The 27,950-nt window shown below is 34.3% G+C and overlaps 1 protein-coding gene across 9 annotated transcripts; it reads right to left on the bottom strand.

Annotated features, from left to right (window-relative positions):
• Window positions 1-493: 493 nt before the first annotated feature.
• FAB1 (fatty acid biosynthesis 1) lies at window positions 494-27,880 on the bottom strand. Of its 9 annotated transcripts, none has more exons than XM_088854159.1 (15): window positions 27,845-27,880; window positions 23,948-24,025; window positions 15,785-16,768; window positions 12,087-12,292; window positions 11,753-11,956; window positions 11,390-11,500; window positions 10,946-11,041; window positions 10,805-10,850; window positions 9,555-9,634; window positions 8,980-9,048; window positions 8,759-8,843; window positions 8,179-8,333; window positions 7,965-8,045; window positions 1,190-1,249; window positions 494-794 (listed from the first exon to the last, which is right to left on the bottom strand). In XM_088854159.1, exons 3-15 carry the CDS (start codon window positions 16,146-16,148, stop codon window positions 678-680), a joined length of 1,674 nt encoding a protein of 557 aa, XP_088710285.1. In that variant the 5' UTR covers window positions 16,149-16,768; window positions 23,948-24,025; window positions 27,845-27,880; the 3' UTR covers window positions 494-677. The 9 variants fall into 9 exon arrangements, with proteins under 9 accessions (XP_088710285.1, XP_088710287.1, XP_088710289.1 ...); XM_088854161.1 differs by having other exon boundaries at window positions 15,785-16,676; XM_088854163.1 differs by having other exon boundaries at window positions 15,785-16,227.
• Window positions 27,881-27,950: the final 70 nt, after the last annotated feature.

The following is a 27,950-nucleotide window of genomic DNA, read 5'->3' as shown; positions in this document are numbered from 1 at the left end:
CAATTTGTTCCAAATTCTACACCTGATGCATATTCTTGTTTTTTAAAAGAAATTTTGTTTTCTAAGTTCAGACATTAGGATTTGCATCTTCTTGCTCAAGTGACTTAGGTTAGGCTAAATATACCAGAATACTCTCACCCATTTCAATTTCAAGCTCGGGAAATGGATTTCTTACCAAAAATACGTTTTTTGGGTTTATAACCTAGAACAACTAAATTTAGATCATTTGGCTCGAGTGATTGAAGCAGGTCAAATTACCATAATGACATCACTTGTTCAAGGCTACAAACCCAGATTTCAGTACTTTTTGACAGAATTACCGAAGAGTTACACAAGCAAAAGGAATTTCGACATTGGCAAGGTGTTTCTATTGCCTCTACCAAGGGCGGTTGGATCCCATCTCGGGACAAAGGCTCATCTGCATGGTGTAGCATGTATCTCAATATTTTCTCAGCAGCAAACAAGGCATAAACAAGGGAGAACTCATGAAATATTTTGAATATTTTTTTTCCATTAACCCACTAATACAACTATATTTTTTCTTTCTTTCTGCTAAGCAAAGAAAAATGTGTGAATGGCAGGATCCAACTACAGCTGAGGGCCATTGACCACAAGGCTTTCTTCTCTTACATGTACTTTCACAAATCTGGGACTTATAGGTGGTGCATAAAGCAAAGTTACTTGTAAGGGACAAAGAGGATAGAGGAGTTGTGGCCCCCAAAGCCGAATGAGTTCGAGAGCGCAACCTTGATGTCCAGTCGCTCCTTGGTAGGCCCCACAAGCACTCTCAAATCCTGTCGCACAATGTTTTGCACGTTATGTTTACTGTTATTGCAATGAGGGAGTGGCAACCAGTGTTATCAAAACCATACCGGACAGAGAACCAGAAAGTGACTGGTCCGGTTTGATTAATGATTCAACCACCAGTTGGATCAATAAAAATCAGCCAAGACCCGAAAATCTATTTAAAAAATTTTCAAAGAGATCCGAGTTTTTAGCAAACAAAACCAGTTCCAGGTTATGTTGGTGGTCCAACTAGTTGGACTACCAGTCTGGTTCAATTCAAATAGTGAAGGATGAAACTAATGGACTGCTATCAGCAATTATGGAAAGATGCTATTAACCATTCAGAATCAGAGAGATGCAACTACTGGGTTATGGAGAGAGAGAGAGAGAGAGAGACGCTCACCACATCTTTGTCAGGCTCTTCAAGATTGACATTTGGATGAATCCACCCTGTTCGAATAGCCTAGCAAACCAGTAAGAGCTCACCCCTCAGGTTTAGGAAGCAATTTATACTTAAAGAGAATAACAATGCAACAACCAATTTCATACACGTATAGCTTCCACAACATGCAAGTGAACAAAACATTCCCTCAGAAAAGATAGTATCAAACAGGCAAAAGAAAATCAACTCATCTGGCGCTCAATAAAGACAATAGCAAAGAATTTCAACTCCAAACACTTCAGATACTAGCAATGTATGTGGTCTACTACACACCCATGTGTCACTGTATACATGAGTGAAAAAATAGAGAAACTCTATTAACCATATGAATTTCAAAACAAATGTTTACTTTTCCTAGTTCTAGATTAAAAATATGGTGATAAAAAACACTCTCCTTGTTTTTTATTACAAAGCTTCATCTATGTTAACCAATATATGTTCATGCCTGAATTAGACTAGAAGATTGAACCACTCAGGAGGAGCTGCAATTTAACTCATGATAGAAGCTGTTTGTATTGCACAAAACAATTAAGACTAGAAGATTAAAACCCTCAAATAGTAAGGAAAAATAGCTTGTGAACAGAACACTAGACTGATGAACCATATAATGCCACAAACATAAAATAAGATGGCTTAGGAGGGCCTTTCTCAGAGAGAAATAACCAAGCCAGTGGATCATACTTTCTAATCAGCAATATATATAAAAGAAACAAAAGTTACCTTCATCCCAAGGCTAGTCCAATACAATCAACCACGCTATATATTCCATATTTAAAAGACATGGAATGCAAGTTGTCTTTACTTCATCTGCAATTTGTAATGACCCTACAAATGCACTACTGAGGTAACTCCATTAATAACTAAACAGATACCTCAAGACTTCATCATGGCCTCAACAAAAACTAAAATAATCCCAGTTTGCCAAAAGACTGTTCTTTTATATCACCATTTCAGAAGCCTTGAAGTGATGGTTCAATGGAACTTCATTGTGAACTCCACAACTGCCTTATTGGTGTGCACAGAATCATACTAGGGAACCTAGACTGTTATGGCATCCAGGTAGAATGGCTTCTTTTTTTTGAATAACCTTAGTAGGAATTGAACTCTAGACGTCATGATGAGACACCACCCTGACCACCCAGGTCTACAGGCCATTCCTACATACAGAAAGTATCTCATGCACATAACTTTGATTTATCAAGATTAAGTCTCTACCACTAACTATGCATCTATAAACTAGACAGGAACGTATAGAGCAATAATCACACAAGTCGGTTTTTGGACAACTACCTCCACTTCTCAGATGTTGTGTCTCCCAGATATGTCGCTAACAAGCTAAAAAGTTACTACTGTGTAGTGTCAATGCTATTGAATCTGAAAATAAACATTTAACTTGGGACAGTAGAAGGCTCTTAAATGCAAAGTTAGATTACTGTTAATCATAGAGCAGAATTTATAAAGGCTCAGTCTCATAAAAGCAGATCAAGAGCGCTATTACCATGGGCTCTAGTCCAAAAGGAGGCCTCACAACAGATGACCTATTCCAAGAATGGAAGACTATTAGCAATAAATACCAAACTCAAGATGTAGAACTCGCTGTAGTCATCAGAGATTGCCTCCAAGCTTAGCTTCAATGGTAGCTCATTCAGGATTGCAGGGGCCAGGACCAGCAAGGGTGGGAGGCATAGTTAGAGACATCCCATGTAGGGAGTTCTTCGGGTATTTGCTAGGCTCAAGGATTTTGTGTTTCAACTGAAACAGAAGCAATGATCCTTATGATGTGTCCTAAGGTTTTAACCCACTTCTGGGCCCACTTATAGTTCAAAGTTAGCTGCTAAATGTTAGAAGATGCATTTCGAGAGATGGTATATCCATGGTGACTGGCAAACATCATGGAAGAAACTTTCATGTTAAATGATAGGACATCTATTTCCTCTCTTATGTCGCCCAATCATCTTTTTGACAATGCTTGACATATTCATGTTATATTATGTGAGAGAGAGAGAGAGAGACTACTCAAAGACCAGTCTATTCAAACTATTTAACAACAATACTACTGCTATAGATAGCCACAGATTGTAATAGGTTTCTTGACTAGCTGCAAGGGAATGGCATCCTCATAGCACCATAAATTTCCATTAATATGCCTCAGCCATCATCTGCTCAAGTTTCCCAAGTTTCCTAGGACTAGATGATAAGCAAAAGAAGTATGCTACAGGAAAAATGCGCTACCTCGTCCACCATGGCTATCCAACAGCTTAACAGACTAAAAAACATGAATCCATGCATAAGATAACCCTTTTCTTGTACTTTAAAGTTTATTGATTTTACACACGAAATAGTTAAACATGCTAAGTGAAACCCAATAGCTCAATGATAATGACATGATGGCTTTTCCAATGGTTCCATTTATTTCAAGTCAACTGTAAGATTGTGTACATCATGAAAACCTCACACACAAATGTTGAACCAACTACATATATTGTACCAGGCCAACTGTTTTCTCTTTGGGTAATTTAGCAGTATGATTTGAAAGTGCGACATAATGTTGCAACCATTAACACCTTAATCATTCAAGCCAAGCCCAACACAAGAACTTGATGCCCACAGATTTTCTTAGCAACCAAACAAAAACCACCCAAAATATATTCCAAGGGTCAAGGTTGCATGGTAAACTCATTCATGAAAAACAGTGTCTTTCTCACAGGCACAACTCCCCAAAAAGAGGACATGTGAAGTGCAGTAATTCATGTAGAAAATGCTGCCTCACGAGTTGCTGAGTGAACTAAGCTAGAGAACCTGATTCCATTGTGATGACGTGCAATGTATGACTAGCGAAGGCTGTCAACTATAGAAGCAGCAGATTCCTCCTAATGCATGCATCTTTGGAGGATACCAGTCCTCGACGAGCTATCAAGAAGAACAAAAAGAACATGCACTGATCGGGACATTTCTTAATTGAATTCATCTTATTCCAGTTTATTTCTTTTTCTTTTTCGTTTTCTTTTTCTTTTTCTTTTTCTTTTTGTGGGGTGAATCAGTGGGGGTTAGGGTCCCCTAGACATTATATTTGAAAAATATTTAAGTTAGGGTATTTTAATTTTTAGTCATACTATTTAGTAAATCATATTTTTGTGAAGGGCATTATGGACCTTTGTACCCCAATTAAGTTATAAAAGAGGTGCATGGAGGTCTGCAGGGGTCCTTGACATGAATTTGAAACGAAACGAAAACAATAAGGAAGCTTTTGTTCCCTAACTAGGGTTTTGGGAAGGAAACCGTAGTTTCCATCAATTTGTGCTTGCTTGGAATTTCTTAATTTTCTGTTTTCTTCCTCAAAAAATCAACATAAATTTCTGTTTTCCTAACAAGACTAGTGGATAAGGTCATACTACTACAAGGGAGTTGGTTGAGCAGATGAAAGAAGTCCATCAGCAGGAGCGAGCTAATTTAGAAGCTAATACAGCTATTGTCATTTCAAGGAGATCAATGTGGGTGATTTGGTAATGGTGTATCTCAGCAAGAAGAGGCATACAACAGGCATGTACAACAAATTGAATGACTGGAAGGCAGGACCACTCTAAACCTTAGAGAAGATGGGTACGAACGTGTATAAGATTGCTTTGCCTTTACATATTGATGTTTTCTGATGTTTTTAATTTGGTGATTTGTCCAAGTACCATGGAACAGAAGTTAGTGATCCTAACTCGAGGCCGAGTACTGCTCAAGTGGGGCAGAATGATGATGTGCAAAGTATGCCTAGTGAAGACGATCATCTATGGGAGCAGCAGATCCTTCCCGACACATATATCTATTTCAAGGATACAAGTACCATATAAGCCACCAAGAAGAACAGAAAGAATAAGCACTAATCGGGACATTTGCTTAGTGCATAACATCTTATCTTTATTTGTCTTAGGTTTAATTTCTTTTGTTTCCTAGTTAAGGGAGGGACATTATAGGTATTTACTTTGGCGTATTTTATTTTTAAGTTCTATTATTTAGTCAATCTTGTTTTTGCGAAGGGCAAAATGGACCTCTGCACCCCATTAAGCAGTGTTTCAAAAGGCTTTAGGCGGGTCCTAGGCGGCCTGGGGGATCCAAGCCGCCCAAAGCCTAGGCGGGCGCCCAGAACCTGGACGGCCCAGTCGAATCCAAAAAAGATGCCCATTTGAATAAAAAAAAGATATATAGTATAAAAAATAAAAATTAGGTATTTTGGGCACTTACTTTGGGTTTGATTGCTCAATCTTCAAACTTCCACTTCAAATATGCTTCTAAGGACTCAAAATCTTCAAAAAACCCCCAATAGATATATAAAAACCCTTTGAAAAACCCTTCGACCCTAAAGAAATCACCAAAAACTAGTTTTTTGGAGGCTCTCTCTCTTTAAAATGGGCTCCAATAAGTTTTAGGTTTCAAATGAACTTAAAACCATCCTTCTAACCTTTTATATTTTAAAAATAAATAAATACAAAAAAAAAAATACCGCCTCTAGGCGGGCCGTAGGCGCTGGGTGCCCTCCTAGGCGGGTTTCGTACCGCCTAGGCGCTGGGCGTTCCACGTTTTGAATCACTGCCATTAAGTTATTATAAAAGAGGTGCGTGGAGGTCTAACGGGGCCATTCACTTGATTTTGAAACAAGAGAAAAAGAAAAGGCAAGCTTCTGTCCCTAGTTAGGGTTTTGCGAATTTGTGCTTGTGCTTTGCTTAGAATTGTTAATTCTTGGTTTTCTTCTCAAGTCTCTACATCACATTGCTACCTAGAATGGCAACCACAATTGCAAGAAAAGAAGGCAAGAACACAACCAGAGATGACGACTGATCAACTGCATAGCGCTCTGAATTATGAATGGTCACTTATATCCTTTGCCACACAGGGTAGCATGATAAGAATTCACAATATTTTCTCACAGGTTATGTGCCCCCTACATTTATGTGCTTTACATTCTTTGCAAGTTTCCCAGTAAGAGTTTAGGCTACTTCCTGACATCGTTCCAATTGAATTAGCATTCCACACATTGGGAATCATAGGAGCCTGGACAGTGAGGATGTTAGTGCTGGATTAGAGAAACTATTCTGTCCTTTTCCAGGGGAGATGGCTGGAAGGAAAGCATTAAGATCTTAGACGATGTTGAAATACATATGGACATTATTTGTAATAAGGCCAGGGTGGACAACAGTCATGGCCATTTAGACAATTAGAATTTGTGTGGACATGAAAATGAGATAGCTAGCAAGTTTGAGGGGGAGTTACACCTCCATACCTCATAAAATCAGGATGCCACCTTCCATAGGTTTTGTCAAACTCAACTCGCCCTAGATGTAACCCAACTTCATGCTTATAAGCATGAAAATTAAACATAATCCAGTCCTCCACAGGAAGGGGCTCGCTATTTTGTGACAGACTAGATAAGACATCTCAAAATACTTATCATATCAGTCTTGCATACTTTGGAAACAAATGCAAAACAAAAAAGCTGATGTGGCAGCCCTGTCCAGGGATGATTTCAGTTACAGTGGATCGAGAAGTAGTACATAATATGAGTCATCACACATCTAGGTCTCATCTCTTTACTTTTCAATCAGAATTCCTACGAAAACAACTGGAGTTTTTGCTTTCAAATGTAGTGCCACACCTAGAGTGTTTTGCTTTCAAACAGAGGGCCACAATCAACAAACTATTATATCATCCCCAAATTTTGAATTCCAGTATCCTATTTTGTGTCATATTGAAGAAATGTGAAGGTGACAATGGATCACATCATCCAACACATTACATACTATGCATTCAAAAGGGGAATCAGAAGTTTTCTGGAGATTATCAATTTATGCATATTGGGTGGTGCCATTGATGAAGGCATGCTCATAGGATGCTCATCAACTGATCCATGCCTTCCAAGAGTTTGTACTCTCGGGAAGATTCACCATTTAGTTCAAGAGAACTTAGAAAGAGAGGATAAGTAATACCATCATGGGTATACACATAAACAATGAAATGGTAAGAGAATGGATTCTATTATTTCATCTTGTTCTTTAAGGGGTACCATGAGACCAAGGTGGATAACTTAATTCGAATATTGAGGAGAGTAGCACTCAGCAAAATTTCTAAACCTAAAGCTGTTTCTCAATTCAGGCAAGCCAACGGAGGTTCATAAGCTTACCTTTGATGGTAGCTCTTGGAAATCCATGCTTTTTCAGAGCTGGTGTTATCTTTTGGTTTGCAATAGAGAGGATCTTGGAGTACACCTCTTTTGATGAGCCTTAGAATTTTCCCTTGGTGATTCTGCTTGCCTCTTTAAGGGAAAAGATCGGTGTACTGGAGTTCATGGGTACAGCAAGAGATTGTATCCACAAAGAATTTAAATTGACGGGAAAGAAAATTAACCTTAAGTGCTTAATGACAACTGGCAATATCTGTTCATGATCATCATGCCCTTATAGACGTAATACATCACAGTGTGTATCAGAAACCATTAGAATATGTTGCAATACATTGTAGTGCATTTACCATCCATTCCTGAATGGACACAATAGAGATAAACCATAGTGGGCTGCAGCAGGAAACACATACAGTTGGTCCCCACCATCCATCATTGGGAATGGATGGCAAATGGTCCAATGAAGTATTGGTGTACCATACTTCATCGAATTATGGAATACTTTCCCGTCACACTAAATAGGAACCACTTGGTAGCGCATTCATTGTGTATACTGCATTCAAGCAAATGGTTTACCTGAATGACGGCCACGGCTTCAACAGCACCGGCTGCTCCCAATAAATGACCAATCATTGATTTTGTAGAGTTAACTCTTAGCTGCAAATATTATATGTTTTAGCTTTGACCCACAGAAAAGGAAAATATATTGAATGATAAAATAACATATGCAAGCAATACAAGAATATAAAAGGGAAGTGGAATTTGAAAAAAAAATTTATGAAGTAAGCACCTCAGGATTCTGACCGAAACAGTGTAGAAGAGCTTTGTATTCTTTCAAGTCACCAGACTGTGTAGAAGTAGCATGAGCATTTACATAGTTAACATCTTCCCTGGCAACCCCAGATTGAGAAAGAGCCTTCTCTATGCAAAGAACAATGCCTGTACCTGAAATTCAAATGCATAACTTAAGAACCCATAATTTTTGTAACCATTATTAGCAACTTTAGCGTAAAATTAGAAACCATTTTTTCATATATTGGTAAGCAAAGGACGCATGTAGAAATTTGAGGGTGCATATGCCATTTAGAGAATAAGAAATAAGACACCACTGGCAGTTCAAAAAAACAAGTGGAAAGTATGCTATGATCTAAGGGACCATGAATCCATAACCCCACTGGGATCATCACTGTCCAAGCAAGTAATGAGCAATGACCGCGTGTGGGATGCACTAACAGTTAAATCCTCTTATGGTCCCCCTCACCATCACTGTCCATTTTACTGGATGATGATGGACCCCGATCAGCTGTGCTTTTCCATAGTCCTTAGGATTACAGAACGTATTTCTATAAAGAAGTCTATCAAACCGATACCTTCAGGGTGAGGCTCTGTCATGTGGTAAGCGTCACAAGTGATGCTTCCACCTAGAAATTCCGCATAGATCTTTGCTCCTCTTTGCTGTGTATTTAGATAAGGAAAAAGAACAAGAAAAGAGAACATGACACTAGATAAGTACATGAGATTAACTACCATAAATATATCCCCAACCACCAAGGAAATCATTTATTTCCTGGGAGAGAAATGAGAAGCAGACCTTGGCATGCTCCAACTCTTCCAGTAGCAGCACACCGGCACCTTCTCCCATAACAAATCCATCCCGATTCTATCAAAACACATCAAGGGCATACGATGTTGAAATATCACACTGACATGCATAATACAATAGGAAAGTATAGCCCGTCCAATGGACAACAAAAAACCGTAATCCCCCAGGCCGACAGAGGAGAAAGAGCCGGACTATATTGTCCAGCCTGGAGGGTCCTCCCTCTCTCTCCCCATCACCTTCCACCATTCATCAGAGCATCAGATGGTTGTCGTCCCAGCTGACAAGGCATTTTGAAGGTCAAATCGGCTACATTCTGAAATCCCCATTAGACCAAGAAACACTTCCGAATATTGATTTAATTAAAGTCAAATGAGCATCCACTCTATGCACATAAACACAGGTGGTGGAAACTAACTATACTTCGATGAATGTCCTAGTGGGGTGGGAGCAGTATGACAAATACCATTCACTGTTATAACAGAAGAGTAGGTGGATGCCTTTTGCAGGACTGTATGGAATACTTCTAAAAACTACAAACTAAAATTAAATGTATCAAAACATACAGTATCCCATGGTCGCGACGCTTTGGTGGGATCATTGTTTCTCTGTGAAAGAGCTCTGCATGCTACAAAACCTCCCAACCCTACAGAAAACAGAAGCAATATAAGTCAAAATTCCATAGATGTTAAACTACAACCATAAGTGTCCAACTAGTACAAATCAGAGTCTTAACTTTTAAGAAATGGATCGCCCAACAACCGATCCCAATCGAGATCGGCCAGATCGGCAATCCGGCAAAATCAAGAAACAAGGAAAAAGGCATATAAATTACATAAATTTATTCTATAACAAATAACCATTGCTAGCTCTTTTGGCTGGAAGGCATGCTCCTTATCAAATGGCTCTAGGTTCGAACCCCCACACTTGCTCTACGCAATTTTCTTTTCCAACATCGAACTTTAAAATACCAAATGGTATTTGAAGACCCACTCTTGCTCTATGCAAATCTTTTCTTTTCCAACATTGAACTTAAAAAAAGAAAAGAAAAAAAAGAAAAAAAAAAATGCTACACAGTTGAGCCAAACCTTAAGACTTAACAACTCATAAATGCACATGCTAACCAAAACATCAATACCAACCCTATGTTACAATGGTTACATATTATATATTACATCATGTATTTGCACGTTGGACATTAAAAGAAAGAATTCAGAACACTCAGTGGGCATTCAAACCTTCGATTAAGGATGCCCCAACATACACGCTAACCAAAACGCTCATACCAGCTTCATGCTCTAACATATACATGTTCATATTATATAGATATCAAATCTCCCGATCATACAAGGAACTGGTGCGCTACCTACCAATTACCCATCAAGAAAGGGAGATTCCCAAGCCAGATAGTGCATTTTTAACACAGCTATGAACAATATGTTAATGACCATGGCTCTAGGGAGCTTAATTAACTTTGGATGTGTCTGTGAAGAAGGCACAATATTGATATTTCTAGTGTCTTAGAATATAGATTACAATGGTGTTTCAGTGTAAAACTCAAGGGACCTTTGACCCTGAAAACCCCATCAGAGTGAACCAAACACAAAAAAAAAAGAGAAAGGAGGGGGGATATGTCCACTATTGGTAGGTCCCACTTTCACCATCACTTTTCGTTGGATGGTGATGATCACAATGGATTGTGGAAATTGGATTAAAGTATAAAGAAAATCATGTGGTTCCCTTATAAAGATATGCACGTAACAAATGTTCAAACTAAGTGGTTTCATCCCACGATGAAAAAGGAATATCTGCATACCAATAGGTATAATTGCTGCATCAGAGCCACCAGAAAGCATAACATCCTGTAGCAAAAAGCATCACCGAAAATGAATTTAAAAATTGCAATTTTTTTCAATGACTCCTTATAATATTAGTAAAACTTATATTCGCAACTTACAGCTTCACCCCTGATAATATGATTGGCAGCATTTAATATACAGAAGTTACTTGTTGCACAAGCTGTTGAAATTGAGTAATTTGGACCCATCCATCCCTGCAGTTCAAACAAGTAGTATATATTATCAGACTTCTGCATTTTGCAATTTGCAGTTTACATCCAAAAATTACAGGAAAAAAAATGCTGTAGTTAAATGAATTATCGAAAATCATAGTTGGGGTCATGAAACTTCAATGAAATGATGGAGCACAGTGGATATAGAATAAGACATATCATGTCCTCTTCTAGGTTCCACTCTCTTTCCATCAACATTCATCATTATAGATGATGATGACCCTATGAGCATACCATAGCCATTGAATTATAGTACAATTTGCTGATAATTTAAGTTTGATATGCATTATCAAGGGACTGCCAAACTCTTAATGGTCATAACAAACTCACCAGATTAATTGCAAGCATTGCAGACCCCATATTAGTAGTTGCAAATGGTACACAGAAGGGATTCATCTTTTTGTATGAAACCCTAAGAGCCTCTATGGCATCATTGAAAACCTGCCAACAATATTTCAATTTTCAAGCATGAATTGTGCCAGATAGAGGTGTGCCTGTACATAAAAACTAAATTGAACACTGTAAACCAATAAACGATCCCAATGCAAGAAAACTAATCAAAGCAACAGAAACACAAAAATGAAATGATATGGAAGGACAAAAATGACATCCATGTGTGAGGTTCCCCGGGGGAAGAGGGGGCAAAGATTTGTGATATAGAGAATGCCTATACATATATTTTGCACGCAATACCTTCATCCCACCCATCGCAGAGCCAATCAACACACCACACTTTGCTTTATCTAACTCCCTCTGGACCTCATCACTCATTCCACCATCAGCCAAGGCCTTTTTCCCAGCAGTAAGCAAGTAAAGCATGAACTTGTCCATTCGCTTAGAGAATTTTGGTGCAACCCATCCATCTGTTGAGAAAGACTTGATTTCTCCAGCAATTCTCTGCATAGAAACAAACCTTACTTATGACATCAACGTCACTGAAATCTTAATTGTGGCAGCAAAGGAGATAGCAATGAAGTAGAGAAAGGATGACATATCACAAGAAAATATGAGGTAGAGAGAGAATTACAGTAGGAAAATCAGTGCAGTCGAATGTTTCAATCTCAGTAACCCCACTGACACCCTCAAGTAGATTGTTATAGAAGGGATCCAATTCATGGCCTAGAGAAGTGACCACACCCATCCCTGTGACAACAACCCTTCTTTGCTTTTTGAGAGTTTTCTTCTTTAATCCAACATCTTTGGCAGGTTGAACAGCAACAGCCATGGCTTTCCCTGCAGGTTATAAGTTAAAAAAGTAACATTGAGTCAACTTCCTTAAGTCCAAATGCTTGTCCTAAGTAAAATCTGAGTCCAAGTTGAGTAGTTATCTAATGCAAACAACAAACAACTACACTCCTAGTGGAGGAAACTTGAGCTCCTTGTCTGTTTTATTTTAGAAAGTCATCGTTTTTCGCCTTCCATTTAGAGAATAATGACGATGAGCTTAATTAAAAGTTAAGACAAATACATGAAGAGAACCAAACCAACCAAGCAGTTTGAAACAGATAATCCTAATAGCTATTTGTGTGCATGGACACTCCCCCAAATCATAACCTGCTTTAGGGGTCATCCTACATGTGAATCAATTGACCTAGTTAAGCTAATGAAGATACAATATCTAGAGCTCATGTGGATCCAAACTTACAGCAGGCATAAGGTTCAACTTTCCATTGAATTCCCAATCAATTAACCAAGCCGGACCATAAACATTGCTTTCAAGCTCCAGTTAACACTTAACTAACAAAATTGCTTTCAAGCTCAAACACCAAATTTTTCTCTTCTTTTTTTATTTTTTTTTTTATATTGGCCCAACAGAAAATTCACTGAGAAAAGCGCAAAAAATAAACCTATTGTTTCTGACATTCTTGGCGGTTGTATCAGATATCCACAAAGGATCTTATCTATTGTGAGGGCATTTTCCCTTTCAGAAATTGAGAACCTTCTTAGTTCCTAACTATCATGTTATGACATTTGTTTCCGTGCCAGGAGAAGACAAATATCTTCAAGATAGATAAGAAGGACAGTGGTATGGAATACATTGGTGAGATGCCCCAAACAAGATGACCCAAAGACTTCAAAGACTATATAGAAGGATTTGATGAGAGCTGACCTGCACTGCCTTACTTCCAAAATCTTTTACTATGAAGGCCCCTCCGCAGGGTGAAAACCTCCTTTAGGCATCCCAAACAAAATATTCCATCTCCTCTATTACCTATATCCATTAAGTCCATCTTTTTTCTTTTTCTTGACTGATCACTTAAATTTCACCTAAATTGCAGGCAACAGACCCCCCCTATTCCCTCCCCACACCGGGCAATGCCGGACCAAAGCCACAAAGGAATTAGATTAATACAGTAAGCTTTTATACTTCTAAAATAGCAAATATCTGCGCTCGTTCTAACAATCCAACTTTTGTCTTGCTCACGAGTATGTGCCTCAAGAAACCTTGCACTACTGTCTCAATCCATGTTATTTACATCCTCTGCTTAAAAAGTTTTAATCTCCCTTTTTAACTCCCTCTGGTAAACATCACAAACATCCATTTTGCCATCTCATCCTTCCCTCTTGATAAACCCAACTGCTTGTCCCAAAGCCTTTCGTTTTTTTATTCTACCCTCACCATTTCATCCACCTACATATAGAAGAGCTCAAATTCTATGATCATAATCAGTATAACGGAATTTGCATATCAGCATCTTGCTGAAACAATGGCCATTCTTTTGATCCATGCATGCTTCTGTCATTGTTTTACTCAATATTTTTCTTACAATTCACCACCTAGTTAATCATACACCATAATGTGCCACCAAGGATCTCGAGTTTAGATACAAACAAATATATTCACCAATTAATATATAAATTGAGCTTTTGGATATCCTTTTTCCACTCTTTCCTTGTCAAGAGAAACAAGTAAAAAGTATATCGATTACACACCATTAGAAATGGGATGCAGACGGTAAATGATCTCATTCAAATGGTTTGTTTCTTTTAGAAAAATATCCCCTGCTTTGTGAAGCAATTTCTCCAGGCACTCAAGTTACATCTCCTTTACGATCTTCCAATCAACCAAGCATTAACTTCTGCCTCACTCTAGATCATCACCCAGCACAAGTTAAATGCTCTATTTCAGTATTTCTAATTCACATGGAACCACCTGCACCACTTCATCAATTGGGTCAGTTAACAGCCATCCACATAAACTGTTTTAAGAACACGAATCTAACCCAGCCACATCATTTGCTTTCTGACACACATACGCATAGAAATTCTTATTCAGATTATTTGATTAGATGAGACAACCATCCCAATCTCAAGTTTCCTCTCAATCTTGTCGGAAATAAAGGAAAAATTGAATTTCCACCTCCTAGATCAGAATAGGAATCAGTAGCACAATAGAACAAAGCATTAAAAAATGAGACCAAAGTTGAATGACTAAGTGGCAGGCCAAGGATTATAACTAGGCAAATGTTGTATACCAAAAATGCAAAGAAACAATACATTTAACAAAAGTAAAATCTAAGTCGACATGCTAAAAGGTGTTCTTATGCTAATAAAAGTCAGTTACTCAAAAGGTAAAGACCAAAACCACCAACTTTGAGTGCGGGACCATAAACTATGCACCTTTAGATATGGAACAAGAGGAGAAAATGAGATGCGAACACAGAAATTAAAATCAAACATAAGAAAATGAAACATTAAACAAGAAAATGGCTTGCATTATACACAGCTCGCTGATAAAATTTCAGTGTTTCATAAACAGAAAAGCAAAAGAAAGATAAAGAATAAAAAGGATGCATCAATTTGTTGTAGACTGCACTATAATAAAAACAAAAGCAAACCAAAATAAACTTTCAACAGTTACACAGCAGGAAAAGAGAAAAGGGGAAAACGAGCCCTCACAAACAAACCAAGATTTATTGATTTTTCACGAGTGTTTGAAATTTCAAAACAAAATCAAGGGCATGCACAAAAGTCTACTAAACTAAAACAAACGTAAGAAAATAAAATTACACATGAAATCAATTAGGCATGAACCCATTTCCTGATCGGATGCCATGATCAAGAGATAAAAACCCACAAAAACCCAATATCAAACCATGCAGCATATACCGTCAAACCACATATATCAAAGTTTTACAGGAAATCAACAATAATTATTATTCATAAGTAGACTATCGTCAGAGTGGAAATTAAAGAAAAAAAATCAGAAACAAACACAGAATCAAGCTATCATGGGCTATCATTAGTTGCATATCAAATTAAGCACAATTACTGAATGCAAATCATAGAATTAATAAATTAAACCCATGTTTCATGAACATCGCTCTAAGCCAAACATTTTAAGACATATTAGAGTGCGCCATACCACACTCCAAAACATCTCAGAAAACAGCATATAAAACAAGATATGAATTAAATCATTGAATTGGAAATTAAGAAATATGAACTAAATCACTAAATTAAGTCCACAAATATTTAATCCAAAATAATCCCTAATTCATTTTCTAAAAAAACTTAAAAGAAAATTAGTTCTAGTGAGATTTGGGTTAAACAATTTCAACTAGCCATACCTAAATTAAATAACAAGAAAATGAAATTCCCACAATTAAGAATTAAAAACCAAATCACGACATAACAACACAATATGACTCCTCTAGATATGCATATGTATAGAGAGAGATCACAATATTATTATTCTAGAGTGAGAGGGAGAGAGAGATGCACCAGAGGCGTGATTCACCCTGCGCTGCCTTCGCCCGACCTTCAATCCTTTCGAACCAAAGAGAGAGAAACAATTCTCCCCAAACAGTGGAGGGTCCTTACAACTGTAATATTCCTGGCATGGCTCAAATGCAAGGCAAGAACTCAATCCTTGAAGGCTGGATCCACAGAAAGATACCAAGCTCGAGCCATAACCAGGCATCACGCTAAGGCTCTCACACATGGCCTTAGCACGAGCCATTCTCTTCCTCGCCCATCGACCCGACCTCAAACCAGGTTGTTGGGGCTGGTCCCCCGAAACCGCCATTACCGTTCTTGACATGCATGCCGCTACAAGCCATGTACACAGAGGAGAAGCAACTGCCATTACAGAGAAACCCGCAAGAACCCACTCTTCTATTTCCCTTCTCTCCCGTCCTTTCTCCGTCCCAATAAGCTCCAAGAAACTAGCAAGAAGCCGAACCCACCATGAAACAACAGATGGGTTTTTCGCTAAAATGGAAATACAGCAAACTTCTCATCTAAATCTAGAGAGAGAACAAGATAGAGAGACTAAGTAAAAGCCACCCTCTCAACTCGAGAACAAATGGGTTTTTTCCAAATATGATATGCAGCTGTACTCTGTACTTCTAGAGCGAGAGAGAGTGTGTGTGTTCAGTTTCTTGATAGAGTTAAACAGTTGGGTTTTCTTCAGTGGAAGATACACAGCGGTCTTTTCATCCAAATCGATAGAGAGAGAGAGATGGGTTTTTTGGAAGGATGGAGATACAGCGTCTGTTCATCCAAATCAAGAGAGAGAGGGACTGAAAACTCTTTGTTTCTCTCTCTAACTCTTTGTTTTCTCTCTCTACGATGGTGAGCAATGGAGACCACTGAGTTTCCGCGAATCTGAAGCCTGTGAAAAGAAGCCGTCAAACGACAAGTGCTATGCTGCGATGTTCTCCTCTCCTCTCTTTAATACAAATACAAATGGAAGTAGGATTTGCACTGGAATTCACAAATATCAGCCTTAATTTCCTTTTTTACCACACACAAAAACAAACACATATAAAATACATTTGTAATATGCTTCATTTATCAGAGTCTTTTTTGTTTTTTTATCCATTTCATCTTTTTCAAAGCCTTGGACCTTTTGGTTTTAAATTGTTTATTTTTCTATGCTTTTCTCAGTTTAGTTGTGACGTATTTTTTTAAGAAAAATAATTTGGTAGGGCTCCAGCCTTACGCAGTATCAAAATAACTAAAAACTTTACCTCATAACTCATTGAAAATTGCAATTCAAGCATCAAAACTCATCTTGGCTTGAACATTATATTTATGAAAAAAAAGATTTAAAGCTTTAAAAATAGTGAATGTTAATTTAAAGCTCTAAAAATAGTATATGTTATAAAAAATAATCTAGACGGTTCATTGCGCCCTAAAAATAAGTGTTGATATATACACAAGATCTGTATCTTTTTTTTTAGTTTCAGGTTTTATTTTTAGTGTTGAAAATTGATTTTAGAGATATCATGGAGTTTTTTGTTGCTAAAAATACTTTCCAAAAATTTCACATGAGGCTTTATTTTGTTGCTATAAAGCCTAGGCCTTATAAAAACCTCATCCTTTCCATATAACAAAAAAAGATCTCATTTTGTTGTAGGAATATTCTGTTAACTCCCTCATATAAATCCAATGTAGTTGTATTTTAGTACTCAAAGTTTGGTGATGCAGCCTCTTCCATAGACCGACCTCAAAAAAAAAAAAAAATTGTTTTAATCACATTCTCTATGTACTTGGAAAAATATCAAAACTATCCAATTTTTAAAAAGTGAGATATAAGTGTTAAAGAACTGAAAATTTATTTTTTTTATTTTGAAAATAACTATTTACTAATTTTTTAGCAATTCTATATTCAGAACAATCTCTCAAGTTGGTGCTCGGCCTAAAGGTATAGGCACACACCTTTGCTCCAATGGGAGCATAGTATAGGCTCCTTATGTCACATTGTGCATCAATAAATAAGTATATTTGGAATATGACACCTAAATTGAGGGGAGTTGTTTTCTTTGGGTAGTTTATTGAAGGAATAAATATTTTTTTAGTTTTCTACTAAAGGAAATAAATAACAGGGTGGAAATATTATTAGTGTAAATGTGAAGGTTATATGAAGGTTGGTATGCCCAAACTGTAGTCTAGGCATATACAAGCTATTGAAGGGCAGTAGACTTCAAATTTGATTATGGAAATAGTGGGAGGCATATCCCATAAGTGGAATCTCATGTACGGTGCTATGAAAAACATGATCTTATCGCCCATTCGATTCCAAAGATAGATGGTGGATGTTACGGGTGTAGTTTTCGAGACTACAACTTTATGATATTTTATAAAAGAAAATCATTTCATATGGGGCTGGATGGTATTTCTACAATATGTGATCCCAATGTATAAAGCATCCATCTTGAAGATGGATGCAAATAGGAGGTCCATTTAAAACCAATTGAGACTAACTGTCCAAATGTTTTTTTAATAAAATTAATATTTTTAATTTTTAAAATTTATTTATTTTCATATTCATGATCTCCATGTTATATATTACATGTCCTTAAAAATTTTAAGTCCAAAAATCCATCTCAAAAATAGATTTTTAAGAAGTGACTCATTTCTTTATGGACTCATAAAAACCGTGTCCTTTTGCAAAAAGGTTGATGTATTATGAGACCATTTACTTTTGATACAAAAAGATCACAATCATTCTTAACTATTGGATGTGAAATTCAACTGATTGAATTGTATTATCATACTCGACACAATTCAACTCGTTTCTACATGGACTCATAAAAACCGTATCCTTTTGGACTTTTTGCTTAATCAATAATACATCCCGATTTGACATCTTATGTGCAATAATAATTATGACATCCTTATACCAAAGTGAATAATCTTATAAGAAATAGAGCTTCAACACCAAACATCCATGTGAAAGTATGTAGATATATCTACATCTCTTGCTATGGAGTTTGTAGATTCGAAAATGGTGCACACTTGTTAAGAAATATATTACGAGATATATATTAATTTGTAGATCCTGGAATAATTTTTATTTAAGATTCATAATTGTCGACGTTGAACTCCCTATTGATTTTCTAAAACCTAATGAGATTTGATGTACCACTTTACAATGCTGCTTATGCTCTAACTGGCCTATGGTTAATCTCCTTCGTCTATCACCATGGTGGATGTCGATCCCATGTTTTAGGTGAAATTCAGGGTCAATCAAAATTAGACAAAATTGTCTAGTCATGTGGGATAGTATGTGTATGCTCAGTATAGTCCAAGTCAAGTGGATCCTAACCTAAGTTACATAGTCATTTTGGGTGAAATTCTCCGGATCAATCAAGCCCGGAGCAAACTATCAACTCAAGCAAGATCGGGTATATGTATATCCGGTATGGTCCAGATCAAGGGGATCCGACCCGAGTTATAGAGTCTGCATGTCAATCAGTTCCAACCCATTTATTACTGCCATGCAAAACTTAGGAGTTTTCACAAAACCAATGACTGGTTTGGAAGTAATTCATATCCTGGTGAAGGTTCCTCAAGTTCGAATATGGTTAAAGTGAATAACATATTGACAATTTTGCGGTAAAAGAGGTCTCAAGAAATCAAAACTCAGAGAGTAGAGACTTATGTCGAGTTCTGACGTGCACCAAAATTTAAAAAATTGGGGAAATTTATATAAATTTCCTTTCTATTTTGCTGAATGTAAAAATTATTCTCGATATTTTATATTTTATACTTATGTCCACTAGTATTATATTTTAATTTTAATATTTTTTGTATATCAATTACGCTAAATTTGAGGCGTCTATACTTCTCACCATTATGCACTTGCCAAAAAAATAAAAAATACAGCAATAATTTTAAATAAAAATAACTAAAATGGTCCTAGAATATTTTTATTGAAGCATGCTGATAATAAGTATGGACACATAAATTTGAGCTCAATCTGTTGTATTAAAAAAGATAAAATAAAAGAACTAAATATGTTCTTAAAAACTAGGATATAAGCGTAAAATATAAGAGAAATATATAAATTCTAAAAGATAAGGAGGTATTATATAAATTCTAAAAGATAAGGAGGTATTAAGTAAACTTCCCCTTCAAAGTAGTTTCAAGTAATTGATCATATTTTCTTATGCACATAAAACGAAAAAGTTGTATGATCATTATGTAATCTTTATTAGTTCCCCATAACAACCGGATAAACTTGATAATAAAGTGTGATCTTTTAAATGACTGAAATTGTAAATTAACAAAATTCCTTTTTCTTTTAAAATTCGAGCAATGATTTAATGCAACAGTTGTATCATAGTATAATGCAACGATACTTCTAGAAAACCATGTTTGGGGTATTTGTATGACCTCAAATTTTGCACAAATACTCTCTTCATCTCAATAATCAGTCCCAAAAAAAAAAAAAAATCAATTTCAATCCTATGGTCAAAATGAGTTTCCTCCAAAAACGAATCTAGACCATTCATTTTGTGAATTTTAAGATCTTAGTCTTTATAAACTCAAAATCATTTTTTTCTTTTTAACATTGTTCATCTAATGATAATAAAGCCATCCAAAAACATTAAAAATGAAAAAATCCTTCTAAGGTCTAGTCCTAAGAATCTCACCAAAATGAACAACCTATGTTAATTGGGCTAAAAAAATACTTCTAAGTTGTGTTTTCAAATTATTTTTTTTTGTAATTGTTCATTAAAATAAAAAAAGTGTATATTTCAAAATTTCGATCAAACAAATGACCATAAAATAGTTTTTTTAATGTTATTACCTCTTATTACTCTACAACGGATGCATGAAGGATGCATGAAATCATTGGTCTTAAAATCCTTATGATCTATATAATATTATATACAATGAGCAATAAGTTTAGCATTTTACACATGTTGCATGGGGCTACAATGAAACAAAGTAAACAAAAAAACATGGCCATTTTACACAGGTTGCATGGGGGTTACTATGAAACAAAAAAACATGGCCATACCCGATATAACATCTGATATTACACCTTCGGGACCAGCCCATGATGATTTAATGTTGTATTTGTCAAGAACAATGAGCAAAAGGCATAATCCATCTATTATATATAAAACACCACATGGCTTGTATGCCATATGAAATGTAAGAAACGCATCGGGTAATAATCATATGTATATTATATAGTTACTGTTAATTATTATTAGCATATATGGAACAAATTAAACGCTCCCACAGGTACATGCTGTTTAGGGTAAAACATTATGTAAGATATATTAAAGAACTATAATTTTGAAGATCTAACCCTCTGGGCTTAGCATAAAAAAGATTTGTCAATTTTAAATTTAAAATATTACGTAACAAGTAGTTTACCTCAAATCATAAATATACAATATAATCTATCGGTACCATATTAAGAAATCAAGATTTACCCCTTCTCACTTGTTGAAGATAAGCATTAAATAAGGATGATGTGACCAAATATCATCACACTATATCATTTTATCCATCTTACTCATATATTTAAACTAAATGACCATAGAATCCTTTGAGCCTATAAAATCTATATTATTAATAAAATATTTCACTAATCTTATAATTTATTTGAAATAAGCACTTTATAGAATATAATTTTGAACCACTTGTTGTGAGCAATCAAAGCAATCCATAATTAATAGTTTTGAGCTGCTTATTGTAAGGGATAGTATAAGAATTGATGGAATTCGAAAGGAATACATTCGGTAGAATTTTAAGTGGATGACTAATAGGTGATAAGATGAGATAAAATAGACTTGGATGGATTGGCCGCATGCTGTGCAGACCTAGTATAGTATTTATTAATATGTACGAATTAGTTCAAGTGGAAGGTTAAAAAAAGGTAAAAGATAGTCCCAAAAAGATATGATTAGAAGTAGTGAAAAAAGATATGAGGACTTTATGGTCTATTGGGAGTATGACCTTTAATAAAACAAAACAATAGACTATGATTCGTGTAGATGATCCCAATTAGTTGGAAAAAAGTTATAACAATACTACTCACAATAATAAGGAATCAAAGTAATCCATGATTAATAGTTATAATAAAGTAAGATATATGACACAAATATATATGATACAAATATTAATATACATAAATAATATGTTGTTATTTTGTATATTATAAATATTGTTATTATATGAAAACAATAATAATTATCATATAATATATCTCATTATATATGTAATAAATAAATAATAAATATATGTTAATATTTCAAATTTCTAAAAACACGATTCCAATATAATTTCTATGGGGTTGAAACGGATCGGGATGGCCCCTGTTACTATAAAACATTGATTTCAAGCTTAACAAGTAATTTGATCACCTATAGTGCTAGATAGATAATTGAAAACATGATTGACACTGTTGACATTATTTGTAACTAAAGTTACTTATATATTTGAATTTGTTTTCATATATCAATTGATAATATTTCTCATATATAATTTTATAATAGTTAAATTTTGATTTATTAATCAAAATTTAAAAAATGGGACCTTTTAGAGTTTTCAAGAATTAACCTTTTAGATAAATTTTCAGCCTTTAAAATAAACATTGATAAATAAATAAAATATATCTAGTCTGAGTTTTTTTTTTATTATTTTACAATTCAAATTATTTTCATAGTATGCTTATTTTTAAGAAATTATGAAATTAGTGATATATTGTTTGAATTGATAAAGGACTATGTTGTCAATTGGTCTTAAAATAATGGTATTTTTAAACAAGGCCAATAGTTGATTGTAGGACCCTAGGACCGTACCAAAATAATGCATTGCAAATGTGATATGTATGCTCTTGTGGGGAGCAAATTGTATCATTACTTCCTCGGGAAAAGGATCTATAAATCCTTATTTTTTTTATCGAATGTCCGGAGACCTTCTATAAGAGTATATTTAATAAATATTAAATATTTTATTTGGGGTGGGGTATGTATAGAGCCTAGACTCTAAATAATTAAAGTGAAGCACACATTCAAATAATATCGAGAAATGTGGTTTCAATATTGAAAATTTTAGATATGGCCTTAAAATATATTTTTATTTTTAATTATAAAATACAAAGCTTCAAAAATAGTGTAGATCTAACAAATCTATAAAACCTTAAAAATCTTGATAATTGACGATCAAAAAATGCATTACAAGATGCACTATTTTCAAAATTTATAATTTATTTATTTTTCTCATGTCCATGTATCTTGATGTCGAGATGATCAATTTGAAGATATTTGAGCATCAAAACAACATCTTCTAATGAAATTTTTAATATAAAATCTAATTTGATTGTTTAGAGCCTCAGCACTACATAAACTTTTCCTTTTTATATGAGGGAGTATAAGATATACAATGAGCAATGCTTTTAGGTTTCTACACATTTTGCATGGGGGCTGCTTTGAAACGAAGTGGAAACAAGCGTAACCAAAAGGCAAAATGATATTAAATTGGTGGCAAATAAAATTGGCATCAATTTGTGTTTGGTCCAAATAAATCGAGCAGTGAAAAAAAAATGTGTGGTGGTGCAAAATAAATAAAATTATTTTATGCCTATATCCTATTTAAAAAATTCTTAAAATCTTCATGTTATCACGTTTATACCTAATTTGTTTGACAATTTTTCAAAAATAACGATATTGCCACTACTTTGGATTTTGAGAATACAAAATTTAACATATATATATATATATATATCCAACCAGTAATACCTTTAAGGGATTTTGGAATTTGGAATCTAAAGTACTTTAGTTGAGCAAATACTTCAAAATTTGAAATTATGAAGTTTTGTTTTTCAAACTTAAAAAAATTCCAAAGTGTTTGCCTGATTAAAATACATGTGTATTTCAAGTTCCGAAGTATTTGCTCTACTAGAATACTTCAGAATTTCAAATTCCAAAGTGTTCTTAAGCCTTTTTACAATATAAATGCTAAAATTTGGCGCCTCAAATTCCAAAATAGGGGCAATATCTTTGCTTTAGAAATATTGCAAATAGATAGGGTACAGACATAATGACATGAAATTTTTTTAAATAACGAGACTTTATGAGAATATACGCATAAGTTAATAAATAAATGTGATTATTCAAAATTTACGCAAAAACTGACTTGAAATGGGTGTTTGTGTTGGGAATGGGTTAGGGAACCGATGTGTATAATGTCCCACCCTTCATTCCCATCACTAACCTGTAAAAAAATAAGGAAAAAAATGAGGTATTTGTGTTTATATTTTGAGTGAATTTGCTATAAATGTTAAGAGTAAAATTGAAGAAACATTTTTTTAAAAATGGAAATAATCACATACTAGATCAGGGTTACGTTCTTGCATGGTAAAATTAAAACTCATTTCATAAACAAAATGACCCGGTTTCTATGCGGCCAAGCCTGCATATGTAGAAATGTGAGCCTCTAAATAATTCTACTTTTTAGATGGATTTTAAGATTTAATTTTTAAGGAGATGTAATCTCTTGTAGAAATGTGGGCCTCTAAATAATTATATTTTTTAGATGGATTTTAAGATTTAATTTTTAAGGACATGTAATCTCTAAAATGAAGATCATGGATTTGAAAATATAAATAAATTTTAAAAACTAAAAATAATAATTTTTTTACATTTTGACTGTTAGTTTCTATTTTTTTAGATTGAACACCTACTTGCATCCATCTTTAAGATGGTTGCTTTACACTCCCTGGACCGCATATGTAGAAATGTGGTCCAGCCCGTATAAAACAATTTTCGTAAACTAAAATCGATCAATGTTAAACTAGAAAGGTAATAATGGTATAATAAGGCTATTTTTTTATTTATTGGAAAAGGAGGTCTTTTACAATTATTTTGACAACATGCTTTTGAAAACATTTATTGACAAAAGGATATTATATGAAAAAAATTGAGATAAAAAAAAAGAAAGTGCTTTAAATGGAATATTGCATGCAAGCTTGAGTCATGTGGTATATCATCATCATCATTCAAACCTTATTCTAGCTATATGGAATCGGCTACATAAATCCTATTATGTTATTTCTTTCTATTAAAAGTCGTACCCTCAGGTTACGCGATATCTATAAATAAAATATTAGCTCATATATAACACCATCTAAATGCCTATATATCAGTTTTCAAAATTTCAAACAAAAATATTAGTTTATACCTATTGTTTTCTAAAATATATCACTACTTCCAATATAAATCCCTTTTCATAAAACAAAAAACCCTTCAATAAATAAAAATATAGAGCGTGTGTTTGTTTAGGAAAAAGTTTATATACGATTGAGGCCCTAAACAACCAAATTAAGGATCACCTCCAAAATTCACTAGAAAAAGTTGTTTCGATGTCAAAAAACCCTCACATCCAATCATCTTGTCCTTGAGATGCATGGATGTAAAAAAAAACTTCAATTCTTGGAAATAGTGCATCTTGTAATGTATTATCTAGACCATCGATTTTGATTTTCAAGTATTCATAAATCTACTTGATCTATATTATTTTTTAAGCTTTAAATTTTATAATTAGAAATGAAAATAATTTTTTAGGCTACCATAAAGAATTTCAATACTGAAATGACATATTTCGACACTATTTGAAGGTGCATCTTACTTTGTTGATCCCATATTTGCTAAACTATTGATTGTATTCTCCCAGGGCAGCACTTTGTATATCATTCCTTTGAGTAAAGCTTTATATGAGTATTTTTTTGGACCTCAAAATTTGGGGACCTGTTCAACCTAGAAGAAACCTTAAAAAGTAAAAATTATATGATCTTTATTGAAGAAATTAAATATAAGTGTAGGAGAGCTAAAAATGAAAAGATATTTTTATTTTAAAAAATACTCGCCTAGTAATTCAAAAGTGAATCTCTAAACATTAGATACAAGTCATCCGTCGTAGGGCTTTTACCCACACTCTTGATATTTATATTGATATTTATTTAGGTATTCTGATTTATTGGAAAAAGCTAACAAACGCTTGCAGTTATAATGAATAGTAATATAGGTAAAATCCTAATCGTCAGGTTTTCATCGAGTGGTTCAAAATGTATATCACTATTTAAATTTTAATTTTTTTTATAAATCTGATTAAGATGAAATTTTGGGTATATATATCTAACACTATTGCGCACCATATACCCCGGATATTTTTCAAGGGTATTTCAGTCATTTTATATTTTGAGAAATTTTTTTTATATATTTTAAAATTTTGCACCCTATTTTTTAGTACACACGTCTAAAATTTCATTATAATCTGATTTTTAGAAAAAATATTAAAACTCATATAGTGTTATGCATTTTGAACCACATGATGAAAATTTCACGACTGTGATTCTATCTATATTACTATTCATTATAATTGCTAAGTGTTTCGTATGTTTTACTCTTATTTATTTATATAAATTAAAAAAAAGATCACGGATGAAATAAATATCCAAAAGCATTTACTCACACTCTTGACATTTATATCTATATTTATTTTGGCCTTTATTTATTATATAAATTGAAAAAAAGATCACGGATGAAATAAATATCTAAAAGCTACGACTCGTTTAAATGATTGCGTAAAGTGCAATAAACGAGGGAGTGACAGGGTTCAACTTCAAACTTTGAATTTAGTCCCATAAATTAAACCAAGCTAACGTACAATTTCTTATGAAACATTTCGAGCAATTAGTGAAGGGCAAGCTTTCAATGCTTGCCTCCTATTAGTGATGGGCAAGCTTTCAATGCTTTTCTCCAGCGTAAAACTTATGTGCTTCCCCTTATCCAGCCGTCCATTCTAAATGGAGGGTTAAGATTATCTCAATCATAACGTCAAGTTTTTATATTATTTTATTATTAAAAAAAATTTTATAAATTTTTTTTACACTAAATCTTGTATGTCCAATCCTCTATTAAACTCACACTAGCGAAAAATATAAAAAAAATATTTCTAATAAAATAAAATGATCAAAATACCCTTGAAAGTTTCAAAGGGTATTTTGATCATTATATTCTATTGAAAATTATTTTTAATATATTTTATAGGTGCGCCTCAATGTGAAGATGGTACGTACAAAATTTCATATTCATACAATTTGTATAAAAAAAACTAAAAATAAAATATTTTGAGACGTCAGATTTAAGATCAAACGGTGAGTGGCTCTCTTGATCAAAATTGGACGGCTGGATGGTAGGAGAAGCATAAATCTTCTATGCTGTCGGGGAAGTATAGAAACCTTTTTCCATTAGAGATTGGGAAATTTATGTCCGTACTGTTATTTTTTTTATTGTTATTACGGTATGGTCCCAAAATATGCAATATTCATACAAAGGTCCTTGCTCTCCTATTTTTTTAATTTTTTTTCCAAAATTCGATGTTTTAAACATCAGATTGCATATTAAATTTATTTTTTTAAAGTTTAAAGCGATTCGATATTTCGAACATCAGCCTACAATAATTGATGCAGGTTAAGGGCTCCATGTTATCAAGTATTTATACATTTATATGTAAAAGGAACCATGTTACTAGTAGTAATGCATAAACATCAATGAGACACATAGATTGTTGTTAAAAATGCAGTTTGATGTTTCTAACATCAGACCTCATTTATACCTCATTTCTTGAAGTTTTAACGCTGTCCGATGTTCAGACAACGGACCGACTAAAGAGTATCGATCTGTTTGATTTTGGAACCCCGAACTGCCCTACGAAATTGGCGTTCAATGTTTTTTATATTGAATTGGCCTATAGATATCATAAAACTAAATAAATAAATTTAATAAGCGATCCGAGAGGCAAACTTAAAAAAAAAAAAAAAAAAAAGGAGAACAAAGCAAGGGACAAATAAAATATCAGATATTTTCGGACTGTAACATAATAATGGCAAATAAAATGGTAAGGCCATAATTTTCCCTTAATGATTCTATGCGATTCAGAAACAATTGCATGAAACCAATCACATATAAGATCATTCAACCACCAAAATCAATGCATATACAAATATATCATAACAAATGAGAGATAACTTACAGGAGCTAGGTGTCCCGTGTGCGTCACTACAAAGTCAAGGCTGATAGACCCAACGTTGTGCTTAAATAAGAGAACCAAAGGGGTATCAAAGTGAAGTCTTCACACA

The sequence above is a fragment of the Amborella trichopoda genome, chromosome 12, assembly GCF_054954075.1.
Source record: "Amborella trichopoda isolate Santa Cruz 75 chromosome 12, AtrichopodaSantaCruz75HAP2 v2.0, whole genome shotgun sequence".
Lineage (NCBI taxonomy): Eukaryota > Viridiplantae > Streptophyta > Magnoliopsida > Amborellales > Amborellaceae > Amborella > Amborella trichopoda.
This window is presented reverse-complemented; position numbering and strand designations above follow the sequence as displayed.